This window comes from Rhamphochromis longiceps, linkage group LG19, assembly GCF_057381845.1.
Source record: "Rhamphochromis longiceps isolate RC_006_pf linkage group LG19, R_longiceps_female_GT1.1, whole genome shotgun sequence".
Lineage (NCBI taxonomy): Eukaryota > Metazoa > Chordata > Actinopteri > Cichliformes > Cichlidae > Rhamphochromis > Rhamphochromis longiceps.
The window spans coordinates 13154183-13181148 of NC_140575.1; the positions used below are offsets into that span (position 1 = coordinate 13154183).

General features: G+C 42.2%; 2 protein-coding genes across 5 annotated transcripts; one reads left to right on the forward strand and one right to left on the reverse strand.

The window, feature by feature from the left end:
• Positions 1–1072: 1072 nt before the first annotated feature.
• On the forward strand, positions 1073–7352 carry LOC146646360 (uncharacterized). 2 transcript variants are annotated; one of them, XM_085391915.1, is made up of 3 exons: positions 1073–1240; positions 1333–4332; positions 5873–7352. In XM_085391915.1, the coding sequence occupies exon 2, from the start codon at positions 2592–2594 to the stop codon at positions 3996–3998; it is 1407 nt and encodes a 468-aa protein (XP_085248041.1). In that variant the 5' UTR covers positions 1073–1240; positions 1333–2591; the 3' UTR covers positions 3999–4332; positions 5873–7352. The 2 variants fall into 2 exon arrangements, with proteins under 2 accessions (XP_085248041.1, XP_085248040.1); XM_085391914.1 differs by having other exon boundaries at positions 1073–4332.
• Positions 7353–22223: 14871 nt separating this feature from the next.
• Positions 22224–25799, reverse strand: LOC146646361 (uncharacterized). 3 transcript variants are annotated; one of them, XM_085391614.1, is made up of 3 exons: positions 25577–25683; positions 23942–24097; positions 22224–23516 (listed from the first exon to the last, which is right to left on the reverse strand). In XM_085391614.1, the coding sequence occupies exons 2-3, from the start codon at positions 24065–24067 to the stop codon at positions 23283–23285; spliced, it is 360 nt and encodes a 119-aa protein (XP_085247740.1). In that variant the 5' UTR covers positions 24068–24097; positions 25577–25683; the 3' UTR covers positions 22224–23282. The 3 variants fall into 3 exon arrangements, with proteins under 3 accessions (XP_085247740.1, XP_085247739.1, XP_085247738.1); XM_085391613.1 differs by lacking the exon at positions 25577–25683 and adding an exon at positions 24780–24860 and having other exon boundaries at positions 22225–23516; XM_085391612.1 differs by having other exon boundaries at positions 22228–23516; positions 25668–25799.
• Positions 25800–26966: the final 1167 nt, after the last annotated feature.

A 26966-nucleotide genomic window follows, 5' to 3' on the forward strand; every position in this document is an offset into this window, starting at 1 on the left:
TGCTCGTCTGCCAGGCGAGCTGTTTATGGGGACGAAGAGACCCATGGAGTCAACCACGACACAGGAGTGGGTGAGGAGACATCATGAGCGCTTGAGGCTGGCATACCAGATGGTGGAAAAGAGCAGCCAGAAGGCTGCAGGCCGGATGAAGGACGGGTATGATGTTGGGGCTAGGGCAGCACCATTGCTCCCAGGGGAAAGGGTTCTAGTCCATACGACAAGAAGGGACGGACAGGGTAAACTGGCAGCACACTGGGAGGAAGAGATCCAAATTGTAGTTGGCCAGCCAAACCCTATGAACCCAGTCTACAGAGTTCGGCCAGAAGGTAAAGATGGGCCTGTTAGAGTGGTCCATCGTAATCGCCTGCGCATATGTACTTTCTTGCCTTCCGTCAATGATAAAACAGGAGGTGGCGCCTTAGAACCAGGAACGGCAGCTGCGCATGATATAGCGACAGCCTCAGACCAGTGGTTACTTCTATGGAGTATGGCACAGCAGATGCCAGGGCCAGGTCACTATCCGTCCTCCAACAAGTCCGCCCCTGCAACTCAGGAGGGTTTAAGGAGATCTGCCCGTGAAAATCTCGGGAAGCCCCCACCTCGATATACTTAGTAGAGTGCCCGAGGACGGGCTAGGAAAAAGTTGGGGTGGGTGTTACGGAGTATAGCATGGTGGGAAAGGACGGAGAGAAACCCCCCCCCCTAAGTTTTGTTGGTTTTGTTTTTGAGTTTGTTTTGGATTAATTGCATGTTTTTGTGTTTATTTACGGTTGTTGCACCTGTGTGGGAGGGGAGATTTTACTCTAGCCCAGCTGCCAGTGAGGCGGAGTTGAATACAGGGAGCGGCTGATTGGAGTTCCTCTTTATAAAGGGGAGAGGAAGCAGGAAGTGTTGTTGTTGTTTTTAGTAGGACCTCGGTGAAGCAGGAGAGCCCCGGAGATCCAGGACAAAGTGTGCGCATTTTTAATAGAAAGGATTTTTTTTTAGCCTGGCCTGGTTTTTGCTTTTAACGAAACGGAGGACGTGGAAAGGAGGACGTATTCCTATGGAGCTGTGAGAGGACATGCTGGAAAAGAGAGGACGTGCTGGAAAAAAAGGGACGTGTTGGAAAAGAGGAAAACGAGCACTAGACTGGAGACCTCCTGCGCCCCGATAAGAAGAACTGGACCAGCTCGGGGAAGTTTAACTGCCGGGAGGTAATGTGGAGACCCAGCCTCGAACAAAGTTAAAGCCTGAAAAGGTGGGTGGCAAACCTGTTTTAGGGAGCTGCAGGATTGATACGTGTTGGTTGCGTGTTCGTGCAGTGACCCTCTCTCCCCTGTTTGTAACTAGGCGAAGAACTCGGACCGCGGTGGTCTTTGGGCTTTGGATCCCTGGCCGGGGTTGTCTTCAGCCGGTAGTTTGCCTAGAGGAAGAACAAATAAATTTTGTGTAACCCATTGCAGTGTGTGCGTGGTGGTTTGTTGCTGGTCCCTACTAGAATTCCTATTCTTTTTGCACGGAGGCTCTCTTAACAGACCTCCCGTAACATTTGGCGTTTGTCGACAGGATTTGTGACCAGTATACAAACCTACCTGCCTTAGACTGATTAATATGGCGGATGAGTTATCTGAAACCAGGAATATGGCGTCACCATTTTTTATCGGTGCGCCCTGGGTACCAAAATTTTGTGGGCTTAATACGAATTATGAAGATTGGGAGAGTCAAATTAGCGCAATGCTCCGTGCTCAAAAGTGGTCGATAGAACAGCAATGTGATTTTGTATTGAGTGCATTAGGAGGAGAATCACGACGTGAAATTCTTATTCTGGAACAAGCGGAGCGGGATACGCCAGATAAAATCTTTCTTCAGCTTAAAGAACTGTATGGGGACAAAACAGCCGTGGGTACCCTGCGTGCCATGTTTTATGAATGTAGACAAAGGACAGAAGAGCCTATTAGAAAGTTCACGTTACGCTTAAGGGAGTTGGGCCATCGCCTGCAGACAAAAGAGCCACAAGGGTTTCGGCGGGCTGACCTGCACCTGCGTGATCAGTTTGTCTTGGGTCTTAGGGAGGGTGAGATACAGCGTGATCTGCGGCGTTTATTAAGGCACGATCCTGACCTCTCATTTGAACAGGTGCGTAAAGAGGCTCTGCAATTGGAAGCGGATGCGCTGTATGGCGTACATGAGGACTCCGCTTGTGCTGTAGTAAGAGGGGATTTAAAGTGGCAGGATACTCTGAATTGGAGAGATAAGTTTAAAGTGGAGATCCTTGCAGAAATGAAGGAGCAAATTATGGATCTCAAAAATACTCTTCAGGAGGAGCTGAGGGAATTTGTCCGACCAGCACCAATGCCACGGACGTTTTCAGCTCCTAGAGGTGAGCGAGAAAGGTGGAACCTTAGTTCTCCTCAATATAGGGGAGGTGTTGAAGTGTCCGAGCCACCCCCGGTGACAAAGCAAACCCCACGGTTAGTGGAGCGACCACGGCACAAGTGGGATGAGCATGGGCAGCCTATTTGTAGTAGGTGTGGAGTTAGTGGACACATGGCAAGAGAGTGTCGGGGCACTTCATCTCAGATGGCTTTAAACGAGTAAATCCAGTCGCTATGGGCCAGGTGATTGGAAAGGATGATAGTGGTCCAACTCAGTTAAACCACCCTCAATTTTTAGGGGCATGCCGTCAAGTAGAAGTATTCATTGATGGTAAAGAAGTGACATTTTTGCTGGATACTGGGTCTAATGTAACATTAATGCCACAAGCCTGTTTTAGGAGATTGTTTGGTGAACAGGAGCCGGGGAAAGAGAGTGATCTTAATTGGCTAAAGCTGAAGGCCGCGAATGGATTGGCTATTCCTTACGTGGGCTATGTGTTAGCTGAAGTACAGGTGGGAGACATTACCCTGAAAGATATGGGAATTGTGATTTCAAAGGACGACCCCAATAATTCTAATGCATTACCTATATTAGGTATGAACATCATCGTTCCATGTTGGGATGTGTTTTTTTTGAAACCTCAGACGCAGACCCAGACCTGGCCTGTTGGCTCGACTGTAGACGCTCAACAAGCGTGGGCATCTGCTTTTCAGGACTGTCAAAGAATTCAGGCAGCTGTCCCCGTACCACAAGTAGGGACCCTGCGACCCGCTTACCGCCACCCGGTGAAGATCCCTGAGCACAGTGAGCAGGTGATTTGGGCTAGGGCCCCACAGACACTGAGGAAAGGACAATGTATCTTGGTGGAGCCATTGGAAGGGCCTAGTACAGTTGCCGTTGCTCGATCGCTAGGAACTGTCTATAGAGGCCGGGTCCCCATCAAAGTAAGGAATCTCAATCCTTTTCCTATTACGTTACGACGTTATGAGGCCCTGGCTACATTCTCCACGGAAAATGTCGACATTCAGGAACCTTTTGAAGTCACGTTTGAGCAAACCAGGCCAGGCATCGTTGAAGTGGGCGTATCCCAGGTGAGCTCGGAACCATCTGGTAAAGCTCCTCACATTGAAGTTATGACACAAGGGCGGTCGAATCTATCTATGGAGGAGCAGGAAAAGTTAAATGGTCTCTTGAGGAAGTGGGGCGATGTGTTTGCTGCCGACGAAGAGGATTATGGCCACACAGATGTAATTACGCACTCTATTCCGACAGGTATGGCACCTCCTATTAGAGAGCGGTATAGGCCAATCCCCCCTAAAATGTATCAGGAAGTGCGAGAATTGCTGAATAATATGATTCGATCAGGGGTGGTGCGAGAGAGTACAAGTCCCTGGGCAGCACCCATTGTCCTGGTAAGGAAAAAGAATGGGGAATTGAGATTTTGTGTGGATTACCGCAAGTTGAATGCAGTGACACATAAAGACGCCCATCCATTACCTAGAATTGAAGAGACCTTGACGATGCTGACTAAATCAAAATACTACTCCACCCTTGATCTAGCAAGTGGGTATTGGCAAGTGAAAGTTTCTGAAGCTGACAGGGAAAAAAACTGCATTTTGTACTCCTTTTGGCTTGTATGAGTTTGAAAGAATGCCTTTTGGATTGTGTAATGCTCCAGCAACATTTCAAAGGTTGATGCAGAGTTGTTTGGGAAGTCAAATCACAGAGTCCGCTTTTGTCTATCTGGATGATGTGATAGTATATTCACCGGATTTTGACAGCCACCTAGAACATCTGCAGGCAGTGTTTGCAAGATTGAAGAGCTATGGGCTGAAGTTGCGACCTGATAAATGTGTTCTTTTCCAGCAACAGGTGAAGTTCCTGGGTCACCTGATGAACAGTGAGGGTGTGGCTCCGGACCCTGATAAGATTGCCGCTGTACAGAAGTGGCCGGCCCCGCAGACTATTCATCAGGTGCGTTCCTTCTTGGGCTTTGCCGGTTATTATCGGCGGTTCATTGCAGGGTTTGCGGGTGTTACTAGGCCTCTTAACTCGCTGCTAGTGGGAGTACCGAAGAATAAAAAACAGAATATCCCCATAAATTGGGATGAGGATTGTCAGCAGTCCTTTGATCTTCTGAAGCAGAAATTGCTCGAGGCTCCTATTTTAGCTTTTGCTGATTTCAGATTACCCTTCCGGCTTTATACGGATGCCAGTAAAGTGGGCCTTGGTGCAGTACTGTCTCAAGTACAAGATGGGAAGGAATGTGTGATAGCCTATGCTAGCAGAAGCTTAGCACCCGCCGAAAGGGATGATGCAAACTATAGCTCCTTTAAACTGGAGCTGCTCGCTTTGAAGTGGGCGGTGACTGAGAAATTTAAAGATTATCTATGGGGGTCTCTGTTCACAGTTTATACTGATAATAATCCATTGGTCCATTTATCGACTGCAAAAGTGGGCGCAGTGGAACAACGGTGGGTAGCCCAGCTCGCAAATTATCAATTTGATATTAAGTATCGGCCTGGCCAGGAAAATGTGAATGCTGATGTTCTGTCTAGAATGCCATTGCAGGTGCAACCCCAGGATTTGGTGCCTCCACAGAGGGTGGACGAAAAAGCATGGGTTCAGGCTGTGAACATCGATTGGGATCCAGGATGCTGGCAAGGCTTACAAGAGCAGGACCCCACGCTGCATAGAGTGAGATACTACATGGCCCGAGGAAAGATGCCATCTGGGGAGGAAAGACGCCAGGAGCCTACTGCAGTCTTAAACTACATGAAACAATGGTCACGGCTGGAGTTGTTGGAGGGTGTTCTGGTCCGCAGGGGGGTGGATTCCAACACCTGTGAGGCGTACTACCAAATCCTTGTTCCTTTGGAGGAACAGCAACCAACATGGAAGGCTTTCCATGAAAGGAATGGTCATTTGGGGGTGGCAAAGACACTTTCGATGCTGCGCCGTAGTTTTTATTGGCTTCAAATGGAGAAGAGAGTGCGGGACTGGACAACATCCTGTGAACGGTGTGTACGTCATAAAGGTCGTGGTGACGGTCAGGCCCCACTTAGTCCTGTTCTTACACACGCACCTCTCCAAACCGTGGCAGTTGATTTCCTGACATTAGGTAGACCGGCAGACTCATACCAGTACATTTTGGTCGCCACTGATTTGTTTACAAAGTATGCTTGGGCAATACCTACCAGGGACCAGACCGCTGCAACTACAGCGAAGATGTTGTTGAAACATATTATTCAGCCAATTGGATGCCCAGAACAACTGCACTCGGATCAAGGTGCTAATTTCGAGTCCGCCCTCATAAAGGAGCTCTGTCAGTATTATAATTGTCGGAAAAGTCGAACTACTGCCTATCATCCTCAGGGAAATGGGGCCTGTGAACGTTTCAATCAGACATTAATAAATATGCTGTCCACCCTAGAGGAAGAGAGGCGGACTCGGTGGGTACAATGTTTGCCCGAACTGCTCCAGGCTTATAATAACTCTGTCCATGCGTCTACAGGTTACACCCCCCATTACCTGATGTTTGGATGGAATGCTCGTCTGCCAGGCGAGCTGTTTATGGGGACGAAGAGACCCATGGAGTCAACCACGACACAGGAGTGGGTGAGGAGACATCATGAGCGCTTGAGGCTGGCATACCAGATGGTGGAAAAGAGCAGCCAGAAGGCTGCAGGCCGGATGAAGGACGGGTATGATGTTGGGGCTAGGGCAGCACCATTGCTCCCAGGGGAAAGGGTTCTAGTCCATACGACAAGAAGGGACGGACAGGGTAAACTGGCAGCACACTGGGAGGAAGAGATCCAAATTGTAGTTGGCCAGCCAAACCCTATGAACCCAGTCTACAGAGTTCGGCCAGAAGGTAAAGATGGGCCTGTTAGAGTGGTCCATCGTAATCGCCTGCGCATATGTACTTTCTTGCCTTCCGTCAATGATAAAACAGGAGGTGGCGCCTTAGAACCAGGAACGGCAGCTGCGCATGATATAGCGACAGCCTCAGACCAGTGGTTACTTCTATGGAGTATGGCACAGCAGATGCCAGGGCCAGGTCACTATCCGTCCTCCAACAAGTCCGCCCCTGCAACTCAGGAGGGTTTAAGGAGATCTGCCCGTGAAAATCTCGGGAAGCCCCCACCTCGATATACTTAGTAGAGTGCCCGAGGACAGGCTAGGAAAAAGTTGGGGTGGGTGTTACGGAGTATAGCATGGTGGGAAAGGACGGAGAGAACCCCCCCCCCCCCCCCCCTAAGTTTTGTTGGTTTTGTTTTTGAGTTTGTTTTGGATTAATTGCATGTTTTTGTGTTTATTTACGGTTGTTGCACCTGTGTGGGAGGGGAGATTTTACTCTAGCCCAGCTGCCAGTGAGGCGGAGTTGAATACAGGGAGCGGCTGATTGGAGTTCCTCTTTATAAAGGGGAGAGGAAGCAGGAAGTGTTGTTGTTGTTTTTAGTAGGACCTCGGTGAAGCAGGAGAGCCCCGGAGATCCAGGACAAAGTGTGCGCATTTTTAATAGAAAGGATTTTTTTTTAGCCTGGCCTGGTTTTTGCTTTTAACGAAACGGAGGACGTGGAAAGGAGGACGCATTCCTATGGAGCTGTGAGAGGACGTGCTGGAAAAGAGAGGACGTGCTGGAAAAAAAGGGACGTGTTGGAAAAGAGGAAAACGAGCACTAGACTGGAGACCTCCTGCGCCCCGATAAGAAGAACTGGACCAGCTCGGGGAAGTTTAACTGCCGGGAGGTAATGTGGAGACCCAGCCTCGAACAAAGTTAAAGCCTGAAAAGGTGGGTGGCAAACCTGTTTTAGGGAGCTGCAGGATTGATACGTGTTGGTTGCGTGTTCGTGCAGTGACCCTCTCTCCCCTGTTTGTAACTAGGCGAAGAACTCGGACCGCGGTGGTCTTTGGGCTTTGGATCCCTGGCCGGGGTTGTCTTCAGCCGGTAGTTTGCCTAGAGGAAGAACAAATAAATTTTGTGTAACCCATTGCAGTGTGTGCGTGGTGGTTTGTTGCTGGTCCCTACTAGAATTCCTATTCTTTTTGCACGGAGGCTCTCTTAACAGACCTCCCGTATGCATATGCATATGTATCTTTAGACAAAAAGGTTCTGAATGACAATTTGTTCAGTTGCAGTTCTCCTAAACTGATTATTAAAAGCCAAAAATATAGTGTGCCAAAATGTAATAAAGTTTGGATATTACTGCACTGCTAAATACACACTGTAGTGCAATAAAGCAGCATTCTTGCCAGAGCAAGTCAATTAAACCAAATCAAGCTAAGAATTTCCTGAACTTTAAATATTTATTGGATTATTTGGATCCTGCTCTTCTACCAAATCCTATTTGTGTGTTTGCCTTCAGCAAGCAGGGTCACCCTCAGTTGATCTGACCACGCTGTATAATTCTAACAACAGCTGGCCAAAGTCAGTGGCCCGCAGCCCACCACTCCCTCCCTTTGTGGGTTAGCAATGGCAAGCATACTCCCTGTGGTAGGGCACATATACTGTACATGCACAAATACAATACAGAGTACAGTATATACTACCCCTACAATCAAATACTGCATGGAAAATATGGAACATGGGAATATAATAATTGTATTATTGATGCCTATACACTGAATTATAAATTAGAATCAGACTTATAAGTGGATTATACTGGCAGCTTTAAATTTAACACAAATAACACAGGGTGTTGAGGGACTTTGGCACTGAGCAAACTGCTGAGCTGATGGAATATATTTCCTGATGCTCAAATATACAGTAATTGTGTGTATTTAGCTACAGAGATTGCTGACCTGACGCTGGTGAGGTTATGCACTCAGGTGAAGCCAGGCGCCAGTCGAAGTGACACAGTCTCACCTCTGAAGACGTCTTTTATCGTGGGGAAATGTGGCCATTCATGGCCAGCCGAGCGTTTCAATGAGCCACATTAGCTGTTGCACCATTGTTTTTCAAAAAGGCAGCTCTGAACTTGCTTTGATGGCGGGGTAGCGGGCCCGTGTTTCACTTTGTCATTCTGATGAGTGTCTCGTCATTCGGATCTGCTGAGTCTTGCAACCTTCATGATATTGTAAGATGAACCAGGACAGGATGTGATTACTCAGTTTTAGTGAAGGTGTTTTAATTGGCTTTAGCTGAAGGCTGCTGTAAATGATCTTTAAGCTTATAAGAATCAGTTGCAAAGAAAACACATGATTAATGTATAAAACTGAGTTTTTAAAAACATACTCCAGTGGTAGGGGATGCCAGTGCATGTGCTTTTATCTCCCTTTGAGCAACATTTATACTCCACAAAGAGACTGTTGGACTTCTCTCATGTCCTCCGTCACTCATTCACAGCAAGCCATTTGTAAGTCACACTTTGGCTTTGAAGGGAGTCAGGCACACACCAGAGAGGAATTCCCTCTGAGGGTAAAATCCTCTGGAAGAGACCTGTGATTATATCTATATTAATGGTTCAGCAAGTCTAGAAAGTCTGCTAGAAGCAGCAAATTGTGTTTTTCACAAAGAAGAGGGTCATCTTAAACTGATTAGGTTGCAGAAATATTATGTTCTTCTTGAAAGTTTGTGCTGTGCCTTTGGTCTTGTTGCACAGACCCTGATGCCAGATGCAGTAAATTATTAGTCTAAATCAGAACAGAATGCCAGCTTTACATCAGGATTGTGATCCATGTCAAGGAAAAGAAACGTTATGTTTGAAGCAAAGCAGCGCCCCAGTGTCAGGGTCTATCCCAGCTAAGTCCAAAGCTATTATTCACTATTTTATATCTCACATGGATTTGGGCTGTTCCTGAAAGAGCATTGCACAATTGAGCTTTGTGGGGACTTGTGTGATTTAGCGTGCTTTATGCCTTAGCAAAAACACAGGACTGGCCAAGCAACTCCTGAAATAAATACACTAGTGGTTAATAAATCACACAGTCAAGTGTGCGTGTGTGTGTGTGTGTGCGTGTGTGTGTGTGTGTGCGTGTGTGTGCGCGCGCGTGTGTGTGTGCGTGTGTGTGAAATGGAAAAAAAAAACTGGTAAGCTGCATTGTAAGATGAAAAAACTGAAAAGTCTCAGAAGGAAACATTTAAGTTATTCTCACAAAGATTACAAATAAATGTCACTGTTTGATTATATTATTTGGACAAAGATGAAGCGCTTCACTGCCAAGATATCTTCTATTTACTATAATCATATGGGATTCCAGGACCTTATCTAAAGCCCTGTCATCATCAATACATTGCAGAGCATTTTCCACAGCTGGAGTGGGAAGACCCTTTGTAAGATTCACATTCTGCTTTCCTTACAAAATCTATTAAAACCCTTTGGTTTGCAGTTTTTTTTATTAAGCTTGTACCAGCTGATCAAACCTTTAAAAGCACTCTAAGCCAAATAACGAAATGATTTCATCACAGTGCTAAACCATACTGTGTGTGCATGTACTGTACATTTTGAGACTGACGTGTCTGCTCAATGTGTGTTAATGTGTAATGTGTGTCTAACATTACTGCTACGCCAGCTTGTCTTTGTAACAAAATACAGTCGTGCTGGCTCGTGTCTCGGGCACCACGCCTCTTTCATTACTGAGTCAAACAGCTCATTACAGTTCAGTGACAAGACACCACCACTTCCTTCTCTCGAACCATGAGTGACTAAATAGGAGGCCTATACAAACTCACTTCAAACTGGGTGTCATCTCAACGAGCAGCATGCGAAACACAGCAGCTTAGTGCTTCCTGGATGTACCCATGAGCCCCATGGGAGCTGTCAGAGGTCAGTGAGGACCAGGCAGGGAATATATGAACAAGATTTCCAATAAAATAAGGTAACCCCGACCGGCATTCAAGCTGCAAAATCAAAACCAGGTGGGCTGCCTATGTTCAAAACTATCAAATGAACACCAGATCATGATGTCATTAGGGTGTTTGTCTTCCTCTCGCTGTGCTACTAAAAAGACACAGAAGTGATGGGCTGTATTAAACAAACACCCTGCCTTGTAAGGATATGTGAACATGGGCACAGTGTCCTCTCTCTCAAGCAAAGCAGTGAAAATGCTCAGAGCTACACTTATTATTTATTCTAAAACAATATATCATGTTAAGCTTCTGGCCTTCAGACATTTCTGGACATTTGAGTTGTGCGGGTATCACTTGTCCCTGTCAGGAAAAATGTGATTTGAGTAAAGTGAGGTGAACAGTTTAAGTGATCGTGCATTTGCCATGAAATATGTCCTCATTAAGGATGAAAGATCGGGTTACCATTTTGCGTCGGGAAAATTTCTGCCAGGACTGTAATGCAATTTTCTGCACTCTGAAGGGCACGCTGAGAAACAAGCCTGAAGACATGCAGAAAGGTACACACAGAAAGTCTTTGCTCCCGGTCAGGAAGGAAGTACCTTGCCACTGAAACGTAGGTTTGGAGTAACAGAAAATACAAAAACACTAAAAAGAAATCTATACGTGAGAGAAGCAGGGAACTGTGGGAGGCTCGAACACTGTGACTGTTTTTTATAAACCACGCTTATTTGGAGACAAGGTATTTAAGAAAGTGAAACTATCATCAGTCTGAAGTAATGATGAAATCTTCTAAAGTACTAAGAGAGAAGAAGAAGCTGAAGGAGTAGCGTTCGTGGCAATGGCAGCGGTGCTGACAGCTTTTATTAATCTTGCCAGCTAGAAAATTATTTAGTTAAAGAAAAAAAAAATGCTCAGAGTATCCTGGGAGAGGCAACAACCTCTGCAGCATAAACGGAGGGTTTTATGGAAGGTTATTGTTACGAGTACTCGGCGGCCTAACTTGTGTAAGGAATTATAATTGGTTTATGGTAGGAAGTGGTCTGTGGTGCAAAAAAGAATCAAAAAAGAGATGACTGACAGACTCAAAAGTGGGACACACTTAGCTACTGTGTATCATCACACTTCTAACAAACTCACACTGAATTAGCTCTACTGCAAATTTTAGCCACATCCAGTGAATATTTATAGCCTTGGTTACATGTACTTCACGTTTACTACTCTTTTCAACTTTTTGATTTTCTTTCATTGTACCTTTGTCTTTAAATAGCGAGTACGCTGTAATACTAACAAAACAGACAGTTACTTCTTGCTACGGCTAAAAGAAGAGTAAACATTGGTCCCACAATCATCAGACTCCTCTGTGTGCTATATGTGAAGTACATATATCTCTGTTTGCTTTCACGTGTTTGCTTACTTTGTTTTTTGACATTTCAAAAACAGTTTTTGCTGAACTGTTGATTCGCCGTTGTAAGATTTTATGTAGTAGTTAGTTCTGTTGTTTTTGACATGCTAACACCCTTGTTTACGTTGGAATATAGCCTGTGTAAAGATCACTTACACAATTTACTGACTGATCAAGGCATCACCTAGTGTAACCTAACCTGTGTGTGCATTGTATAGTAGGAATGTATTTGTATATTGAATTGCTTTCTTACAGGATGTAGGAGAGATGCCCTAGAGCAAGGTGAAAAAAGAACAATCAAATTAGGATGTGGTGACATCATCACAAAAACCGCTTTCTCATGGTTATTACCACGCTGAGCGACACAAAGCGTTTGAGTCAAGGACATGAAAGGCCTGCGACAGCATTTTCTCATTTGAAGTAACTTAAGCTAAACTTTCACCTCTCGCTTGTGCTATCGCCTCTTCACAAATACCTGTTGTGAGAAGTCTGGCACGGTCTGTTAGTGTTTAAGTCGGCCATGAGTCCCCCTGAGGCATTTTCATGTATTTCCCTCACACTTCTGTCAAAGTTCATAATATGTGACAGATTATACCTCCAAAGAAGGCCAGGAAGTACAACTGAACCACATGTTGCGGTGTGTATGTGTACTCCCTCCCACCATTATTAGTATCAGTAATGTACAGTTTGTCACTGACCTGGTAAGATCATTGCTGAGAAAGTAGGTTCAAAAATAATAATTAAATGAGTTGATAAATAAATAGAAAATGAAAGCTCCTGCCTGGATTTTTAACACCTTCTCCTTTCCATTCAGACTTTGTTTTAGATTTTTTTAATCAATGACAGTTTCAGATCTTAAAGTATTGGTTAAACTAAACAAATCACTGAAATAAATGACACAATAATTATGTCGACTACTATTAATACTCTGACCCACATGTTGGCTCCAAACTAAAATATGCAAGCAACTGGGTAGTTTATATAAATACAGCTAAATGGCTGATTATCCCAGTAGCAGCAGCAATCCCACTAATTACTGGAGCCCTCAATTAACTTTGCAATAATAATCTTCAGCTTCTGGTTGTCCGAAAAAATTTTTTTTTCCTAGATCTGAAGTATTCCTTTCAAAAGTCGCCTTTTAGGTTCTCTACTTAAGTATGATCGCTGTGTTTAATGTCCTGAAGCTTTTGCCCGCTATTCATAGTCAGGATAACGATTGGATAAAACTTGTGGCAATGGTCAAGCTGTTTGTTTACAAGTCAGAAGATGTTGTGGTTTTTGGTTTGCGTTCTACTTTCAACTAGAAAAAGTTTCCCTTTGCACTTGAAGTCAAAAGACATTAAATTGCAGCAGCTGCTATAGACACTTTAGCATAAATAACGCTGTCGATGAAACCATTCACAGGTGTTCCCAGTGCAAAAAAAAGAGTAAAAACACAGCATGGCTACAACTGACCTGCACACGTAAATTCCCACTTTATCATTTCAGGCAGCTGCTCACCATCGGAATAATAATTAGTCCTATTGAGATAGATCCACCTCAGCATTTTTTGTTGATTTAAGATAGCAAATTGGCTGCAGTGTTTGTTTGCTCCAGTAGTGTCTAACTACTGAAGAAATAGCTGCTGTCCCAGTCCAGCGCAATCAGGGTGTATTCTGTTTGGCATGCTTGAGTGCTCCTGAAGTCCACTGGGTGAAGGGGAACTACACTGGATGTCAGCCCAGCTGGAAAACTGTCCTGTGAACAGCTCTTCAGCTGTGAAATAGACAGCGTGCTTTTGATACAAGAAAACGTACGAGGGTGGTGAAAAATGACGAGACGGTAAAAGAAAATGTGAAGTAAACTTCTAAAACCCTTACAAATGCAGAATAAAGCAACAAAGCTTCGTTCCACTGATAGCGTTTTTGTTTACAGAGTGATCAACTGGTTGCAAGAGTAGAGTCAACTATAAATTATGTGCGAGCACGAGTGCTTACCACTCACACTCAGCTGGTTTTGATGCAGGGATGGGATCATGGGACAACTCTTGGATGGCTGTGAAAGGGCTGTGGACTCTGGCGGTCTGTTGCAATGCGCTGTGGGTGGGAACACATGTCAGTGTCCTCAGCAACCCAAAAGCAGCACTACAGTACTGGAATAAGTAGGCCCGACCCCATGGCCCACAACCCAGTGGGCCAACGGCGCCTGTCGGCCGAGCCCAAAACACCATTTCTACACCAGATGTATCCCTAAGATTTGGTAGTGCAACAACTTCAAAGTCCACTTGATTGTTTTTGATTGTATGATTATTCAATACTCTGGACTTTTTCTTTATTTCTGGGGGGAAAAGATATTATCATTCAACCACACTTATTTAATTGCAGCAATTGGAGCCACTCTAATTGGGCTTTGCCTTTCATCTGTAATGGTAATGATTATGAGATTGTGTTTGTGCTGAGCAGTCCAGTCTGATGAGTAAGAGTGGGATGATATAACATTTTTAGCTGAGAATTCTTGTTTTTTGAATAACGTCTTTTAGCCTCCTGTCCAGTAAACCCTTCTGTGATTTAAGTGATTTCTTTTCCGTGTTTGTAAAAACATGAAACAAATCCTACGTGCTCTCACATTGTTTTTCATCTTGATGTTTGTAGCTGATTTGATCTTTGTAATGGAGGCCTTGAATAAGTAAACAGTGAATGCCTGTTCAAAATGTCAGCATGCTTTGTCAGAGCTACGCAGACATTTAAAGAGCATCTTATCATGTTGATTTAAGCAATTAAACATGAAGTTGCCCTCTGCAAGCTCCTAGTGACTGTATCATCTTAATTATTATCTACAGAACCTCAAAGCATTTTCTTTGGCTTGATAAAGGGGACTTATCACGGTCATTACGTGGTTAAATGTCTGGCTACTCGAAAAAAGTTTGTGGAAATGTGAGGTGCAGTACAACCTAGCCCTTAATGTGTTTAGGTATATAGTGGTTTCGAAATGCTTTCAGGCTGCACGCATGTTAAACAAAGTAATTAATCCTTAAATGATTCCTTGTTCTCGAAAACCTTCGTGTGACAAGCATCCCTCGATTAAAGCGGTGTAAACAGACTTCGCTTTGACCCAGGGAATTGTTAGTAGGGTCTGAAACGCTATTAAATAGGCAGATTACTTTTATCTTTTGGAAACCCGGTCTAGAGTTCACATCAATACACTGCTAACACCAAGTCAGAGGTTAGAAGGTTTCCCGCTTCAGTTTTATTCGTGTGCAATTGGAATATTTGTTTTCAGTCTTAAGACTAAAGAACAGACTCTATGCATTTACTTACTAGTATACATCCCATGTAACTGCATTCTTTTGCTCCTAAGTCAACCACAAACAGATCGTGATCTAATCAAGTGTGACAAAGCTTTGCAGGGAGAGATGGGCAGCGATCTGGACTCTGCCCATGCCAGTATAGGAGATGTTTTGACAAGGATTATCACTTTCATCACCAGGTAATTTATAACAACCCCCAGCTTCCACAGACCTCATATCTCTGGTAAAGAACTGTGCTTACAAATATGAGAGCAATGCTGGTAGCTCGGTTTCTCACCTTCTGCTGAAGTAGGAGAGGGAAAAAACAAAACATTCAAACATCATGTTATCTTTGGCCCATATTGCAGGCTGACTCTTGCACAGAAGCCCTCGCCGTGAGTGTCTTGGCAGAACAATCACCTGCATAGTGATGCAAAAGCCAAGGAATTTATCCAGAAGTCTTCATAAATCATCCACTTTATGTTAAAATAAACATGTGGTGCACTGATAGGAAGCAGATCGATTGTGCGAAATTACACAACCCTGATCTTGTCTAATTGTGTTTGTGGAAGTCAGTTTGTGACATATTCGCAAAATTAGTCACACATCTTTACTGCTGAGTCTTGACAGTGAAATACAGCAGACAGCACTAGCTATTTTAACTGAATAAAGCAGAGTCTTTAAATTTTGTAGTAGAAGCTGAATGATACCGTCTGTGATGGCAGTCACTACAGCTTTTGGCCTCCGTTCATGCAAGAATCAGCATTGTACCAGTGGATTAAAACTAGCTGTAAACCCAGACTTGGATACGAAGCACAAGCACCCGTGATCTGAAAAGCTGAATAGCTTAAAATACATGTTTTACTGAACAAAGAACTCCAAACGTGACTATTTATATCATTTATCCTCTAAAAAGTTGAGTATGCACACATGTCAGTGCATAGATTGAAATTAGATCGTATTAATTGTTGTTTTCTATTTCTTAATAGATGACTAACATTTGTAAGTCCAATGGATCTGTTGTAGGAATGCAAGTTAGCGTGTCATACACCAAAATTAAAGACAGGAAGACAACCAGAGTAACCATCCACAAATGCTCTACCAATCGGTCTGCCTGCTTTGATGAAACATCACTGGAGAGATATTGTGCTCATAAGGGATATCACACATGTTTGTTATGCATCAAATAGAAGTTTGCCACACAGAATTTGCAAAGAGAGAAAGAAAGCAAGAGGAACGAAAGCCAAAAATGTGGCAGCACAACATTTTCCTCATTGCCTTTTTATGAACTATAGTTCCACAGAGCCACCCACACCTCACCACTTTGGGAGAAACTCGTCTCAAATTGGCACCTATTTATGGATTGGCTCCTGCCAGAGAGAAATTCCTCCTACAGTAAAAAAAGGAAAAAAAAGAAATCCCACTGAATGTGTGCTCATCCATCATTCCAAAGCCATTGGCTTTAAAACAGAAGCAGTAAGGCTATGATTTGGTAACACACTGTGCTTTGATTGGTTTCCCCACTTATGCTTTTGACTTCCCTTTTAAGTGTTTTTCTTCAAATAAAATCCTTCCCCACTGCAGTATATGAACATTTTCATTAGGAGAAGCACAGTCTGCATCTCTGCTGCCTCCCTCTATGTCAGAGTTTATGACCTTTAAAAATGTGCAGTATGTGCATGCTGAGGTTCGTCCTATGTTGTGTGCAGTCCTGACTGGTGTGACAGGCTGACGTCATGAACTCCATTTCACCTGCGCTGCCCGCTGCTCGCACAAAGAATAATGTGGCGGGCCCTGCCATACCTGCTTTGATGCCAATTAACTAATCTTCCCACCGGTTTCTTCAAGTATGCAAACACTGTCACACTATCTGTGTGAAAATCAGTACAATAGTCAAAATGACGTCTATTCAGCACGCTCAAAACCAAAACACAAGAAACATTCCTCTCTGTGTCAGTGTGGGCCTTGAATGCCAGTGTGAGATCCATTAATGTTGTTATTAACAACCTATTGAACCAGTCATGGTAGCTAGAGTTGCGCGGTGTGAATAAGCACAGTTTTACTTTGGCAGCTGTGTTGTTGTTATAGTCATTTATCCAATTGCAATCAAACTTGTGCTGCTAAAGTTGTCCTGGAAGCATTTGTTGTTTATTAGAGTCATAAAAAGGATAATGGCAGTCTGAACTGAACACGATTGTTTAAATATAACATCTGTTTTTAAAACAGACCTGCTGGCTGTTGCTCTGAAAAGCATTTCTGTGAAGGGCTGCGTGTCATGTTCTCATTTTTGCTAACGACAACAATGGCTAGGCCTTGATGCAAACCTTAGTGTGCAGGAAATAATGTACACGAATGAAAAGATTTAACACCTGTGGGTTCTGCAAGGGCTCTTTGCATTGTTGTATATCCCAGAGATCACGTCAGTCAAACAAGGTGGCCAGTGTGCTCTCAACTGCAGAGATGGCAAGAGACAAAGCAACTAGTACTTATTCATGTCATAGTGTCTCTGAGAGATAAGGTGCAACAGATGGCGGAGATGCTGCTGATATGGAAACAAAAGAAAGTTGAGCAGAGTTTAGAGCTGAAGGTGCAGCAGTGCACTGTTTGTTCCCATCCATCCATTCGCTTCCGCTTATCCTTTTCAGGGTCGCGGGGGGCGCTGGAGCCTATCCCAGCTGTCATTGGGCGAGAGGCAGGGTACACCCTGGACAGGTCGCCAGTCTGTCGCAGGGCCAACACACAGGGACAGACAACCATTCGCACTCATATTCACACCTAGTGACAATTTGGATTATCCAATTAGCCTATCCCCACAAGCTGCATGTCTTTGGACGGTGGGAGGAAGCCGGAGTACCCGGAGGGAACCCACGCAAACACGGGGAGAACACGCAAACTCCACACAGAAAGACCCCGGCCTGATGGTGGAATTGAACTCAGGACCTTCTTGCTGTGCGGCACCAGTGCTAACCACCATGCCACCGTGCTGCCTGTTCCCAATGCTTTGGAAATAAATTCCCACCTATAGATCACGATGTTGCGAAATTAACAGCAGAAGAAAGTTTGTGCACGTCCTCCAGTGAAAGTATTTTCATGCTTTATGATTTTAGTAGTTGCTTTTTTTTAATAATTCATTTTATATTTTGTCTGCTTGTTATTCAGTTTCTTTTTTGTGCATTGGAAAAACTGCTGTTTTGAATGCTAAAGAAGGTCTTTTTTAACATCTCCCTTAGTGAAATCAGTGAGCTACACCTGCTACACCCGAGAGCTGACAGAACAGATGACATACTGGGAAAGACGGAGGGTGTAATGTCTGGCAGAGCTGAGCACCCAGTAGGTGTGCTGTGTGAATGGGTTATGGTAAGGAGACCACTGGACCTATACAGCGGTTGGTGGTCTGGATTTTGTAAAGTTCCTCCAGTCTTTATCTACCTGCCAAAAATATGAATATATTGTTACTTATGTAGGGCACAGATACTATTTCAAAGGCGCATCTACAAATAAAAGTTACTTGCGGCTGCTGTCTTATTTCCCAAGAGATCATCACGGTGGATGGATCATAATATTTGATTTGGCACATATTTTTACATCATATATCTTTTTTTGGCACAACCCTGCCATCCATCGGGTCTTGAGACCGGCACCATTAGCACACTAGCTTGTCGGGATTTTGTTTGCTCCCTGTCTCAAACTGGGATCTTTCATATTTAAGGCAAATGTGTTAACCACAGTACCATGGGTTTTAAAGCAGTTGTCCTTGTTTTGAGTTGTTTTAGATTTTATATTGTCTTCCTTTCTACTTTATTTGGTAACGTGCAACCTCTAACAGTTGCGCATTTCCAGATAAAAATGCCCTGAAGTGACAGCAGTTACAAAACATTTTTTCCTTATTGTTCTTTACTGGTGCTGTACATTGTTCAGGAAACGGTCAATTTAAAATCAAAATGTGATAGAATACCCACACGCATGACTGACCTGTACAAACATTTATAATATGAAACTGGGTTAAAAAAAATCAATTAGAAGTTGCTGCCTTAATCATCAAGTCTACATCAATACTTATAATGCATGTCTGTACAAAAATCATTATATCTATATATGTCTATATGTACCTACCTTGCATTTTCTGTGTGTGTGTGTGTGTGTGTGTACTTAAATATGTGACGAAATGTGAAATATGGTCACACTCTCCCCTTTTTTTTTTCCTGAGATGTTGAATAATGTACAGAAAGGCACCTGCACAGTGAAGTTGACCTTTGACCTTTTGGATATAAAATATGTCAACACTTTGTTCTAAGTCATTTCTGTGAAATTTAGTCACAACATATGAAGACGCAGGTTATCCTTGAGACCCAGATGTTTGTGCCAGATGTAAGGATGATTCACCGACTCGTCGCTGAAATATTACGTTTACACAAGAACGGGATGAACATAGAAGTCAACGTGCAAGGTCACTTTGTCCTAATCTATTCTTCCTTCAGTCAAATAAACTTTTGTGCCTAATAAAGACCCCTGGCCTTCATCACAGGAACAAAGAGGCAATCAACTCCTGTATCGCAACAGGAAAAAAATGACACAAACGAAACAGTTGGGCATTTAAGATTGAGAAAGCAAGAGTATTATCTGCCAGGGTCAGTAAGCGTGGTGAGGCTGGAGCCTGTTGAAACAGCAGGGTTTCTTTCCTCCAGTTTGCTGCTTTAACAAGTCTGATTTTGAGTGACCTGGGGAAACAGTTTAATGACTGTTTCTTGACTGTGTTTCAACACTGTGTGGGTGGGTGGTCTTGAACGGCCGGGCAGGGACGGTATTCTGATGTACAGTACAGTAAATGGATGTTTCAGCAGAACAACAAACACTTTTCTTTTCACCAGCCCAGGAAAGCGCCAGATTAGGTCCTGTTGTGTATTTATACAATAGTCCTAAATAGTTTGTTTTCTGAAAGCATTTAGTTCGGTGATTTCCCACAGAAAATATTTTGGGTTACGAGACATCTGTGAGATTTTTGATACCTGTATTTTTATGTGGCAGCTTTGAAGTAACAACATTTCTTTCATTTCTGACGATAGTGACCCAGCGATGTAAGGACACCCACTCCGTATTTTGCCAATCTGCAGGATTTCCTCTAAAACGAATGTAAAACCGTCACTGACCTTGTCTTAATAACCACCGCAGACTTTTATAAGAGGCTAGGCGCCACATCCTCTCATCAGCTGTTCCCTTTGAGAACGTTTCCTCGAAGCCCATCGTTCAAGTGTCATTTCTTTCATCTGCAATTAATCAGCCATCATGTTTGTAAGGTTTTACCCTCCTATGCCTCCCCACACAACTCCTGCTAGGTTTATGGTCAACACAGAGCCGACGCCAGGATTTAAGAGTGTTCTGCATGCTTTTCAAGTTTTTATGCCCGTGTAACACTCTATAAATAGATGACTGAGTAAAACAACATGCAATTTTTGTACATTAAGGTTGAGTCAAATTAATTTCCAGTAAATAGTTGCAATCAGTCCATAAATATATATAACATGTACCCATCCATCTATTAAGAAAATAACACTTTTCTTTAGATGTATCATTTTAAAATGTATACCAATCGATGTAAAGTAACAATACTGATACAGTTGTGTAATGTCACTTCTGTAGCGAGTCTTAGCTCCATCTATGGTTTCAGTTTATTTGTCAGTATTTTTGTCACATGACAGAGGGTGGTACAATACCATACAGTCTATTACCATTATATTAAATCCACTATTGGACAGAAATCTGACTCAGAACGCAGAATTTTGACAGCGAAGTTTACGAGTATGTGCTCCACATCCACTTAAATGAATAAAAAATTTGTTGTAGCCCCAAGACACAGTTTAGGTTTCAGGTTTGAGCTTAAAGTACTGATTCTGTAGCTTCACGATCAGCTTCGTGCTTTTTAAGGCATTATGAGCTTTAATCCCCACCTGTTTTTTTTTTTTCCAAGGAGGAAAAAACATGTGTAGTTACACGTCAGCTTCTCAAGTAAAGCCATGTTAATTTATTTTTACTTCCCTAATGGAAAAATATTCCCCTAATTACAGTAAACAGAAAGTTGCTATTTCATATGGAATCATTCATGTTTGATGCCTGGCTCTGATAAGACACTTTTGAAGTTCCATTGTATATGTTGTAAATTGTTTCTTTGAGCTTGCTCAAGTACCAAAATCACCCCTTCTTTACCCATGGGAATTGAGAGCAGAGTGGGTACCACTCCAGCACTTGGAATCTGGGCCAAGAGTTTCCAAACATCTTTTCCTGGTGCCTAAAATTAGCAGCATAATGAGGTAGTGGCTTCCTTTTCTCTGAACTAATACCCCATCCCAGTGGGACAGCATGATCTGGACTAACACTCAAGATCAACAGAAAAATCTCGCACCAACACTTAAGGTCCCAGAACAGAACATTTAAAATTGCAAAGAAAGAATTTAACTGTACCGCCTTTGATTTACAGAGTGCTGTAGTTCAAATTTTATCTGTGCTTCTGTAATTCACGGTCGCAAACAGAATCTAGAGCAGTCAAAATATCCTCTGCAGTCTCCTTTTCCACTGTTTCACTTGTAACCGTTCTTAAAAAGAGCTTTTATTAGGACCCCATGATGGTAGGGGAAAATAGAAAAGACATGCTTAGGTAGACTCCACTGCATTATTAAACCTATAGGTCACATTTAATTGCACTTGCATTAATCTGTTTTATTTCAGCTAATGAGTGCTGCCATAAATTTAACTGAAGGTGAGGAATTTTTAAGACCTTCAGCAAACTTTTGATCAGGGGGAAAAGAGTTGGAAAAAGAGTTACTGTGTACAGTACAGTGTCCAGTTACACACCAGAATGATTTTCAGCTCTCATTAAGAATTCACACTCACACTTAATGATCTCTTTGAGGGTCAGTTTTAGCAGGGACAGGTAATCCGGACAGATTTGTACCAGAATACCTTTATAATGTTCACTAATCAGGCCGAGGTTTGTACGTTTATTTGCACATGCTTGATTTACTGCAAAGATTCGGACATTGAAGGCACCGTGAAGCCCCAAAGAAATAAGAAACACAAGTACAGACTAACATAACAATCTGCTCTTTTTAAATGAATGAGGATTTAATCGAGTAGTCACGTTTTTATATTTATTTTCAGGAAAGCAGAGATGCATTTACGGCGCGTACGTTATTAAAAATGATAGCATCTGTGTCATACCTCATGGGGGCTCATGTACTGTTTGTTTTATTCTTTAGACACTTGGCACGGCTTCTGGTGCAAAAACGTGTACATACATACTGTATGTCTCTGCACTGAAAAAAATAATCAGTGGGATAAACATAAAAAAATTATTGTAAGCGGTTGCACGAAATTAAGTTATGTTTGGTTAACCTTAGTTTTTTATGTTATACCTGCACACATTTTTCTGGTAACACGAACATGACTTTTTTATGTTGTTGTTATGTTTTTCATTCCGGTCAAATATTTATAGAAACCACTTGTTTATCAGACATGAACTTTTTGTGTTAATTGTATTGGACTACTATGTGTTATATTGACAAGATTATTTTATGGTAAGCTTATTTTATTTTATAACAAATTTCTAATATATAATATATAATCTAATATATAATTGAGTGTTCAATAAATAAAACTAAATTAAGGCTGATCTTACTGTATGTACTGTACACTTTCTCTCAATCAAAGAAATAAGCAAAACATTTTTGAACAATGACCTGTATTTTTGAAAATACTACACAGTTGTAAAAATGGACTTTCAATTCAGGCTTCCAAAATATACATGAGTCATATTTGTACAATGCATCTCTTGAAAAACATTCCACAACATTCCTCAAAGTTATCTGCTGGAACCTGAATTCAACATTGTGGGGCCTTGTGACATCGCACTTATGTAAAAAATAGTTTTTTAAATGTAAGAACCATAAGGTAAGGTAATATGGCAACAGGGGTGTAATTATTAAAATGACACAAAGAAGAGACTTAAAACAACATTATAACCCACAGGCACACAACCAAGAGACCTAAACTGATTAGTATTGGCTTGCTTCTATCACTAAACATCACAATCACTAATACTACACGATGCAATCTGTTTGTAGTGGTGCACCTTGGGAAAAAAATTGCAAATTGGTGAAATTGGTGCAAGGCGCCATTTCCATTGAGAAAAATGGACATTCAAAGTTTGAATTTAAAAAAAAAAACAAAACCATGGCTTGAAAAGTGAAAACTGCAGTAATAAAGGCCCCAAGTTGAAAAGTGCCAGAAAAATAAGTTTCACTATGTACTGCAACTTTACCAGTGCTGGCTTAAAAGAAAGGATGGTACATATTCGAAGAGGTAAACATGTTGTTCCCACATCATAACTGGAAAACTGTTCAATCGTACAGTCTGGTCCTGAGAACCTGGGCCTTCTTTGAAAGGCTGTTCCTTTTGAGCTCCATAACCAGTTTCTATAATACCTCGAAGGTATACTTTTCCAGTGGGTAGGTGAGGTTCAAAGTGTACATTAGTCCAAACAGCATTGCAGCTGCTAGGGTATAGTTATCCAAATCCTGCCAGACTCTCTGGCCTTCAAGGACTATCCCGATGTCCTCAGGGCTGCCATTGGCATCTCTTGACTTTATGATGTAAATTCCCATGGTTGTTTCCTTATTAGATCGTTGGATAATGGCTTCATCTGTGGCCTAGAAAATGCAGAATTCCAAAATTTAATTAAACAGAACACTGGTCAAAGAACATTATACCAAATCTTATTTTAATCTGTGTCACTATTCCAAAAAATGTTAACATTAACACATTAGGTGAACAAAAATGGATTCATTACAGCATGTGATTTGAGTCCTCAGAATGCTTAAAAAGGTAATGCATGAAGTGAAATCTCCATGCAAAGAAGCAGAATACTGTCAGAGCATAGAGAGGTGTTCAACTATGAACTCCACACATCGTTCTGATGCAGGTAAAAGAAAAAACAAAAACAAAAAACGCACCCATGGTAAATTGTGAAAATCCCAGGTGATTTTCAACATACTCCTGGCATAGAGTGACAAGCAGCATTTTGTTAAAATTATTATTTTCCCTAAAGTGTATACACAAATTATTTTTTTCTTACCTGGGCCGTGGGCTCCAGAATGTTCTGCAGTCTTCTTCCTATTTGTCCTCCTCGCCTTTTGAAGACCTTTATGAGTTTGTCAGATAGCACATCTATCTGCGAGAGTAATCTGGACTGCAGTGGCATGGTGGTAATGCGCTTAAACTCTGCATTTATCTAAAAAGACAAGTTGTCACATAAAAATGCTGTCAAAATCTCAAATCTCACAAGGTTACATCCACACAAAGTTGTTATTTTTTGTCATGTTACTATTTATTAGCTATGGGTCCCATGTTGCTGAGCAGTTCCATAGTTGCCCTTACTTCCATACCACCCAAAGCCTGTTTGCAATCACAGCAGTTGCCTCCTTCTGGCCATTTTGCAGTTCTGCCAAATGACCCAGAAACTACATCTATTATTGTCATATACACATCAAGGTCTTTCATTAATACTTAGTTAAATTAGTTAATTTGACCTTTCCAGAAAATTTACCTTACAGAATGTGAGATAACATATGCAAATCTTCACCCCCCCCCCCCCAACAGAGCCCACCCCATGGCAAACTAGCTTATTTAACTGTTTAACTAAAACATTTTAGGTACAACCAGTTAACTAAATGGACACGAGTTTGTTAGTCTGTATTCACTGAGAAAAAACAAGCGAATGTGACTGGGCACACACTGAAAAAAAGCTAATGCACATAATATTGTCCTGCAGCTTAAGCTAGCATTATCGTTAGTTAACTTAAGGAATGACTTGTTTTTTCCATTATGTTGCTCAACAGGAATTCATGAGAAAAACTTCCCCATATAATGGATGTTCTCTTCGTTTCCTCTCAAACATGTAGTTTTCAGTTTACCTCGACAAAGTAAAGCTCAGCACCAAACGTAAACGAAGCAACGACAAAAAATGGCGGACCGCCACAGTGAATTTTCCCTCGCAGAACACGCCCGGGGGGGTGGAGTTTCAACAGAAAACACAACTATTTTCTGTTATTTTGATATGACTGGTTTTAAAAGACTGAACATCCTTCTAAAACAAGTGAAAGGCGTGAGACTTAATTATGTTTAGACCAAAAATATAACTGATTCATGTTGGATATATTTACTGTATTTTTACTAATTTAACAACGTCATCATTGCATTAGTCGCTTTATGCTATAGCATTACGCTTACATTAGCTTGAAGCTCAAGGTCGTCATTTTATTTAATTTCTTTTTCTGGGCTTACAAACAGGACACACAACATTTAGATAACCGTTACACTGAATCTTGGGTCTGTGTTGAGTCTTCCAGCTGCTGACTACAGAAGCTAGATTGACCTTTCAGCATGTTTATAGCGGCTGTGGCTATGTGCTGGTAATGTTACCGTGTGTGAGCAGTCACATTGGCAGCAGACATGTTTCAACAAACTAGTCATATCCCGGCCCTACATTAGCTTGTTTAATGGTTAAGACACTGCAGGTACCACCACTTACTACAGACACCGATGCAAGTTTGTAATAGTCTGTTAATTTAGACTGAAAGAATATACAAACAATATTAACTCACATTATATATGTTAATTACTAATTTGCTTATCGCATAATTTCGGTTACCATTAGCTAACTGGAGCCTAACATTGGCCTTTCATGGTTTTCGATAAACAGCCCACATACCTGTAAAATAACAACACCCCAGTAAAAGTCCACATATATAAAGGGTCTACACTCTTTCTCACTGGTGTGTTAGCTTTAAAATCCTATTTACCTTCAAGTGTAAAACTCCAGATGGTAGTAGATTTTCCAAAGCGAGAGACAAAAATGGCGGACAGTGCAGCCGATTTTTCCTTTCCAGGGGGCGGAGCTTGAGGATAAAACACGACTAACTTGTTTCTTTTCAACATGATTTGTTCTAAAAGAATGAATATTCTTAAAGAATATGTGAAAATTAAAAGACAAAAATATGTTTAGATGTGAAATTTAAATTAGTCATGCTGGATATATGAAGTAATTCTATGCAGATTCAACAACCACCCTATTGCATTTTTTTCAGTGTGTGTAAACAGAAGTAAACATTGTTTTTCTGGAAACTGATAAGCATCTTTAAACCTGCACTAACTGGAAATTAACACAACGCTGACACATCAACACCTCACCTTAAAATTATTGTGGAAAATAAGTGAGTAACAAGTTGTTCCACATGTACAGATTAACACTGATTTATTTAAGTATCTGGTGACATGGTGAATGTACCGTAAATCTCCTTTATTCCTCACTTTTAGTTTTCACCAGTTCTTGGGAAGCAAAAATCGGTTCAATCTTGGTGTGGTACTTAAATAATTGATTGCTCCTCTATAAAAGGAGAAGTTTTGGTATTTTGCTGGTCTTGAGCATTCAGGTCATAGTTAACATCGTAGAATTTCCAGCAAGTTCATGCACTCTCGGATCCGTAGTGCTCAAATCCATATCCATAAGTCAGGTTTGCTAAACTGCATCTGAACAAACCACAAGACTTTGGTAGATGTGACCAAATCGAGATGTCTGTCCATAATGCACAGCAGCACATTTGGAGAAAACCAAACCCAGCACATCAGCACAAACACCTCATACCAACTGCCAGCATGGTGGTGGAGGGCTGGTGATTAGGCCTTGTTTTGCAGCTATAGAACTGGGCAACTTGCAGTCGCTGACCTAAACACTGAGTCCTCTCTATAGCAAAGTATTTTAGAGTAAAATGTGAGGCCATCTGTCCAACAGGACAATGATCCCAAGCACAGCAGTAAATGTACAAAAGGCTGAAAAGGAAAAGAATCAAGGTGCTGCAATGATCCAGCCAAAGTCCAGACCTCAGCCCGACTGAAATGCTCTGGTGGAACCATAAGAAAGCTGTAAATAGACAAACACCCCGCAAACCTCACCCTGCAAGCCACAAAGAAGGCTGGGCCAAAATTCCTCCCCAGCGATGTGAAGAACTGATAAAGTCACACAGAAAACGATTACTTCAAGTTACTGCGAATAAAGGTGATTCTACAAGCCACTGAATCATTGGGTGTACTTATTTTTCCAC

Excerpts from the sequence above, each read along its gene's own strand:
- LOC146646361 (XM_085391614.1), bottom strand. The coding sequence starts at position 24,067 with ATGCCACTGCAGTCCAGATTACTCTCGCAGATAGATGTGCTATCTGAC. Across the intron at positions 23,517-23,941 it reads TTCTGGAGCCCACGGCCCAG|GCCACAGATGAAGCCATTAT; the intron begins GTAAGAAAAAAA and ends TGCATTTTCTAG.
- LOC146646360 (XM_085391914.1), top strand. The coding sequence starts at position 2,592 with ATGGGCCAGGTGATTGGAAAGGATGATAGTGGTCCAACTCAGTTAAAC.